The sequence below is a fragment of the Otolemur garnettii genome, unplaced genomic scaffold, assembly GCF_000181295.1.
Source record: "Otolemur garnettii isolate 467f Iridium unplaced genomic scaffold, OtoGar3 scaffold00068, whole genome shotgun sequence".
In the NCBI taxonomy this organism is placed as follows: domain Eukaryota; kingdom Metazoa; phylum Chordata; class Mammalia; order Primates; family Galagidae; genus Otolemur; species Otolemur garnettii.
The window spans coordinates 5,654,010-5,661,492 of record NW_003852463.1 but is presented as its reverse complement, the minus strand read 5'-3'; the positions used below and the strand labels follow the sequence as shown (position 1 = coordinate 5,661,492).

The 7,483-nt window shown below is 44.1% G+C and overlaps 1 protein-coding gene across 1 annotated transcript in view; it reads right to left on the bottom strand.

Annotated features, from left to right (window-relative positions):
* CUNH2orf42 (chromosome unknown C2orf42 homolog) overlaps positions 1-7,483 on the bottom strand; it is a 31,579-nt gene that overhangs the window by 12,246 nt on the left and 11,850 nt on the right. Inside the window, exon 5 of the mRNA XM_012807385.2 lies at positions 3,246-3,350. Coding sequence (XP_012662839.1) covers positions 3,246-3,350 — 105 coding nt within the window. The remainder of the gene's footprint in view (positions 1-3,245; positions 3,351-7,483) is intronic.

Genomic DNA, 7,483 nt, shown 5'->3' with positions numbered 1-7,483 from the left:
TAGGACTTTTAAAATATTTATGTGCTTATTTAGTTATTCTTTTTATTTATTGATTTTTTTTTTTTTTGCAGTTTTTTATCTTGGCCGAGGTTGGGTTTGAACCCACCACCTCCAGCATATGGGGCTGGTGTCCTACTCCTTTGAGCCACAGGCACCGCCCAGTATTTATTGATTTATTTAGAAACGGGCTCGCCGCCTGTAGCTCAAGCAGTTAAGGCACCAGTCACATACACCAGAGCTGGTGGGTTCAAATCCAGCCCAGGCCTGCCAAACAATGACAACTGCAACCAAAATATAGCCAGGCATTGTGGCGGGAGTCTGTAATCCCAGCTACTTGGGAGGCTGATGCAAGATAATTGCTTAAGCCTAAGAGTTTGAGGTTGCTGTGAGCTGTGACATGGCACTCCACCCAGGGCAACAGCTTGAGACTGTCTCAAAAAAAAAAAATAGAAACAGAGTCTCACTCTGTTGTCCTCATTAGAGTGCTGTAGCATCATAGTTCACAGCAACCTCAAACTCTTGGGCTCAAGTGATCCTTTTGCCTCAGCCTCCCACGCAGCTGGGACTACAGGCACTAGCCACAACTCCCAGCTACTTTTAAAGATGGGGTCGGGCTCTAGCTCAGGCTGGTCTCGAACTCCTGAGCTCAGGCTATCCACCTACCTTGGCCTCTTAGAGTGCTAAGATTACAGGTGTAAGCCATAGTGCCTAGCCTTTTTTGAGCCTTTATTGAGACAGAGCCTCAAGCTGTCCTCCTGGGTAGAGTGCTGTGGCATCACAGCTCACAGCAAACTCCAACTCCTGGGCTCAAGCGAGACTCTGCCTCAGCCTCCCAAGTAGTTGGGACCACAGGTGCCCGCCACAACGCCTGGCTATTTTTTGGTTGTAGCCGTCATTGTTGTTTGGTGGGCCAGGCTGGATTTGAACCCGCCACCTTAGGTGTATGTGGCTGGTACCTTAGCCACTTGAGTCATAGGCACGGAGCCAAAAAAAAAAATTCTTATTAGAAAATAAGAAATGAAAAGCTCTTAGAGACTAATAGGCTTAAGATCACTAACAACTGGGCGAGTGCCTATAATCCTAGCACTATGTGAGGCCAAGGTGGATGGATTGCTTGAGCTCAGGACTTTGAGACCAGCCTGAGCAAGAGAGAGACCCTGTTTCTACTAAAAATAGAAAAAAAAAGGTTTGATGTGCATAGCACAGTGGTTATGGCACCAGTCACATACGCCAAAGTTGGTGGGTTCAAACCTGGCCTGGGCCAGCTAAACAATAATGACAACTGCAACAGAAAATAGCCAGGCATTGTGGCAGGTGCCTGTAGTCCCAGCTATTCAGGAGGCTAAGGCAAGAGAATCACTTAAGCCTAAGAGTTTGAAGTTTCTGTGAGCTGTGATGCCTCAGCACTCTACCAACGGCAACATAGTGAGACTCTGTCGCAATAAAATACATAAATAGGGCGGTGCCTGTGGCTCAGTGAGTAGGGTTCTGGCCCCATATACCAAGGGTGGCGGGTTCAAACCCGGCCCCGGCCAAACTGCAAGAAAAAAACAAAATAGCTGGGCATTGTGGTGGGTGCCTGTAGTCCCAGCTACTTGGGAGGCTGAGGCAAGAGAATCACCTAAGCTCAGGAGTTGGAGGTTACTGTGAGCTGTGACTCCACAGCACTCTACCAAGGGCGACAAAGTGAAACTGTGTCTAAAAAAAAAAAAGGGCAGCTTCTGTGGCTCAAAGGAGTAGGATGCTGGCCCCATATGCTGGAGGTGGCGGGTTCAAACCCAGCCCTGGCCAAAAATTGCAAAAAAAAAAGAAACATAAATAAAAATGAAAATAGAAAAAACTAGCCAGGCTTAGTGGCACATGCCTATGGTCCAGGCTACTTGGAAATCTGAGGCAAGAGGATTGCTCAAGCCCAAGAGTTTGAAGTTGCTGTGAGCTATAACACCATGGCACTATAGGCACTAGAGCAGTGGTTCTCAACTTGTGGGTCACGACCCCTTTGTAACAATGAAAATACATCCTGCATATCAGATATTTATGATTCATAACAGTAGCAAAATTATAGTTATAACGTAGCAATGAAAATAATTTTATGATTGGGGGTCACCACAACATAAGGAACTATATTAAAGGGTCACAGCACTAGGAGGCATTAGGACAGTTGAGAACCACCGGACTAGAGGCACCTGCCATAATACCCAGCTATTTTTAAAGATGGGGTCTCACTCTGGCTCAAGCTGGTCTCAAACTCGTGAGCTCAGGCAATCCACCAGCCTTGGCCTCCCAAAGGGCTAGGATTTACAGGTGTAAGCCACCTCATCCAGCCTATCCTGTGAACTTTATTCAGATTTCACCAATGTTATGCACTGATGTGTGGTAATGCATCCATATAGTCCTTTTTTTTTTTGAGACAGAGTCTCACTTTGTCACCCTTGGTAGAATGCCGTGGCATCATAGCTCACAGCAACCTCCAGCTCTTGGGCTTAAGCAATTCTCCTGCCTCAGCCTCCCAAGTAGCTGGGACTACAGGCACCTGCCACAACACCCAGCTATTTTTTAGAGATTTGGGAGTGAGGGGGGCGTCCTTGCTCTTGTGCAGGCTGGTCTCAAACCTATGAACTCAGGGCAATCCACCCACCTCAGCCTTCCAGAGTGCTAGGATTACAGGTGAGCCACTTTGCCCAGCCTGTATGCATATATAGTTCTATGCAATTTTAGAATTTTAGGACATGTGGAGACTTGTGTGACTACAACCACAGTCAAGACATAAAACACTTCCATCATAAGATTCTCCTGTACTACCCTTTTATAAATGTTACTATAACTCCCCTCCAAACCTTTCCTTAACTCCTCCCTGGCAACCACTTAATGGTTCTCCCTCTCTGCAATTTTTAAATGTAATTTAGGTTTGATCATAATTTGAAACCAGTGGGACAGAAAAGACCTCAGCCTCATTGCCTGCTAGAGTTTATATTAGCACTCTTTGGGGGACAACATGAAACATTGCTTTTAATTATACTGCTTCTGGTTTCTTTAGAATGATTTTCCACTAGCTGGGTGTTGTGGCAGGTGCCTGTAGTCCCAGGGAGGCTGAAGCAAGAGAATTGCCTAAGCCCAGGAGTTGGAAGTTGCTGTGAGCTGTGAGGCCACGGCACCCTACCGAGGGCAATAAAGTGAGACTCTGTCTCTAAAAAAAAAGAATGATTTTCCACTAATATTACCTATTCTAGGGATGGGAGACTTACCCTGCCTTTTTAATGAAGAAGCAACCACAGGCTTTTTCAGGCCACTTTTCCTTAGATTACTGCTCACTGCATCTTGAGGCAATAGTGAAGAGTTCATCTGTGCACCTAAACCAGAAATCATTCCTGTGTTTAATAACATGACCACAGAACATAAATTGATTTGATATTAATTTCTTTAGAGTCTAAAAAGTATGAACAATCTTTGCTAATTTCTAGGTTAGTTTCCAAGTTTCTAGAAGGAATTAGCGTTAGCCTTTATACATAACATTTTAACTCTCTTTATAGGAAATTAGGGGAATAAACAAAAGTGAAATGAAGAAAAAAGTTTACCCATTACTCCTACCTCTCAATCATAATTAATATTCTGGTGTGCTGTCTCCCATTTTCTTTCCCATGAATAGTTTGTTTTGCTGATTTTGTGATTTTAAGTAGCTGTGATTATACTATAGTTGTCAGATTTAGCAAAAAAAAAAAAATGCTTTGAAATTTCAGATAAACAAGGAATTTGTTAGTATAAGTACATTCCAACTATTGCATGGGAAATACTTCTACTAAAAATTATTTGTTATTTCATCTGATTCAAGTTTAATCGTGCATTCTGTACTTTACTTGGCTACCTAAGTGAGCTAAACATTTTCCCAAATTCTTTTTTTCTTTGTTCTGAGACAGAATCTCACTGTGTTGCCTAGGCTAGAGTGCCCTAGCATCACCGCAGCATAGCTCACAGCAATTTCAAACTCCTGGGCTCAAGTGATCCTTCTACATCAGCCTCCTGAGTAGCTGGAACTATAAGGACTCGCCACAATACCTGGTTAATTTTTCTATTTTTAAGAGAAATGAGGTTCTTACTCTTGCTCAGGCTGATTTCAAACTCCTGAGCTCACGCTATCTACCTGCCTCAGTCTCCCATATTGCTAGGATTACTGGCCTGAGCTGCTGTACTCAGCCCCCCAAATTCTTTATAATCATTTTTAATGGCTGACTAACATTCTAAGGTAAAGTGGTTTGACCAGAGCTCTTTTAACTACCTCAAGTTGTTGGCCCTTAGTTGTTTTAAATTTTTCAATATCACAAATAATCACAAAATGGGTATCTGGACAAAATGCTTTTCCTATATCAAAGATTATTGCTGTAAAGAAGATTATTTAGAAGTTGGACTCCTGGGGTGGGATACAATGACTCATGCCTGTAATCTCAGCATTTTCGTAGGAGGTAGGAGGATCACCTGAGCCTAGGAATTTGAGGCCAGCCTGCACAACACAGTGAGACCCCATCTCTGCAAAAAATATAATAAGCAGCCAGGCAAGGTGCCATATGCCTGCAGACTTAGCTACTTGTGGCTAAAATGGGAGGATTCCGTGAGCCGAGGAGTTTGAGGCTGCAGTGAGCTATGATCTCACCACTGCATTCCAGCCTGGACAACAAAGCAAGACCTTATTGAGAGAGAGAGAGAGAGAGAGAGAGAGACTGCTGAATCAAAGGGTAAGAATTGTTACTTATTTTTTCTTGAGAAGGGTCTCAGTATGCCACCCTAGGTAGGTAGAGTGCTGAGGCATCACAACTCACAGTAACCTCAAACTCTTGGGCTCAAGTAATTCTCTTGCCTCAGCCTCCCAAGTAGCTGGGACTATAGGCACCTGCCCAATGCCTGGCTATTTTTTTGCTGAAGATGTCATTGTTGTTTGGCAGGCCCAGGCTGGGTTTGAACCCACCAGCTCCAGTGTATGTGGCTGGCACCCTAGCTGCTGAGCTATAGGTGCTGAGCCACTCTTTTTATTTTTTTGAGACAGAGTCTCACTCTGCTGCCCAGGCTAGAGTGCCATAACATCAATGCAGCTCACAGTAACCTCAAGCGATCTTCCCGCCTCAGCCTCCCCCAGTAGCTGGGACTACAGGTACCCACCACAATGCCTAGCTAATTTTTTCTATTTTTAGTAGAGATAGGACCTCATTCTGGCTTAGGCTGGTCTCAAATTCCTGAGCTCAAGGAATTCCACTGTTTTGGTCTCCCAGAGTGCTAGGATTACATGTGTTGAGTCACCACACGTGGCCAAAAGTTGTTTTACAGAATAAGTAAACATTTAGCAGTAATCTTTGTTCTATATTGCTGCCAGAATTGCCTCCCTAAAATACAGAAATGACCGTGTCACTTTGTTCCTACATCTTTCTTAACTTTCCAGTACCAAACTCCTATTCATGACCACCTGATACACCTCCACAAATATTCTCTATGGGTAGGACAATTTTAAGGTTCTTAACAGATAGTGCAAGCCAATTACAAGGGATTAAAGCAGCTTACATTGCCCTAGCCGTGCTGGAGAGCCTGGATTTGCCTTTGGTCTCATCATTTTAAAAATATTTTTGCTAATTATGGGCAGCACCTGTGGTTCAGTGGGTAGGGCACTGGCCCCACATACCGAGGGTGGCGAGTTTGGCCCCAGCCAAACTGGAACAAAAAAATAGCCAGGTGTTGTAGCAGGTGCCTGTAGTCTCAGCTACTCTGGAGGCTGAGGCAAGAGAATTGCCTAAGCCCAGGAGTTGGAGGTTGCTGTGAGCTGTGATGCCACAGCACTCTACTGAGGGCGATAAAGTGAGACTCTGTCTCTAAAAAATATATATATATATATTTTTGCTAATTTGATAGCAAAAGGTACCTTGTTTTAATGTTCCATTTGAAATATCTGCGTTCTCTGTTTACTAATGTGTTTTGTCCACATGTATGGACCAGATAATATTTTCATTTAGGGTAGGGTGCAGTGGCTTGTGCCTGGAATACTAACACTATGTGAGGACAAGGCATATGGATTGCTTGAGCTCAGGAGTTTGAGACAGGCCTAAGCAAGAGCAAGACCTTGTCTCTAAAAATAGCTGCGTGTTGTGGAGGACACCTGTAGTCCCAGCCACTTGGGAGGCTGAGGCAAGAAGATTGCTTGAGTTAAGAGTTTGAGGTTCCTGGAAAAAAAAAAAAAAGAGTTTGAGGTTGCTGTGAGCGATAATGCCAGGGCACTCTATCAAGGGTGACAAAGTGAGACTCCATTTCAAAAAAAAAAGATTTTTTTTTTTTGTTTAACATCTGGATCACTTGACACAAGCATACTTTAGCATTTTCATATTGATTTATGAATCCTTAAGTGACACTGGTTTTAAGTAACTGAATTTAAAAATATACATGTATCTCCACATATTGCAAATGCAGACAACAAACTATATTCCTAAACTCGTGTGAGGAATATAGCTAACCACTGACACAAGTTTTTTTGGTTTTTTGTTTTTTTTTAACAGAGCCTCAAGCTGTCACCCTGGGTGGAGTGCTGCAGCATCACAGCTCACAGCAACATCCAACTCCTAGGCTTACGGGATTCTTCTGTCTCAGCCTCCCAAGTAGCTGGGACCACAGGTGCCCGCCACAATGCCTGGCCATTTTGGGGTTGTAGTTGTCATCATTGTCTGACAGGCCCAGGCTGGATTCGAACCTTCCAGCTCTAGTCTATGTGGCTGGCACCTTAGCCTCTTGAGCTATAGGTGCCAAGCCTGACCCAAGTTTTTTATAAACCCTGTGGGGATGAAAATGTCATAATACTATCCTAAAGCAGATTTAGGTGTAAGATTATCCTGAATGTTTAAGGGATGACCAAACATATACAATAAAAGCAGAGTTTGGTTGGATCTTTTTTTTTTTTTTTTTGGCCAATAGAATGAATGTTAGGCTTGACTTGACAAAGAACTATCAATAGACGGTAAACATTTTTTCAGGAAAAGGCTTGGCGTCCGTAGCTCAGCAGTTAGGGCACTGGCCACATGCACCTGTGCTGGTGGGTTTAAACCCGGCCCAAATCTGCTAAACAAACAAACAACAACAAAAAAAAATAGCCAGGTGTTGTGGTAGGCACCTGTAATTCCAGCTATAAGAGAGGCAAGAGAATCACTTGAGCCTGGGATTTTGAGGTTGCTGTGAGCTGTGATGCCACAGCACTCTACCTAGGGCAACAGCTTGAGATGCTGTCTCAAAAAAAAAGAACCAGCGTGGCGTCTGTGGCTCAACTGGCTAAGGCGCCAGACACATACACCTAAGGTGGTGGGTTCGAATCCAGCCTGGGCCCGCCAAAACAACGACAATGGCTGCAACCAAAAAATGGCTGGGCGTTGTGGCGGGAGCCTGTGGTCCCAGCTACTTGGGAGGCAGAGGCAGGAGACTCGCTTGAGCCCAGGAGTTGGAGGTTGCTGTGAGCTGTGATGCC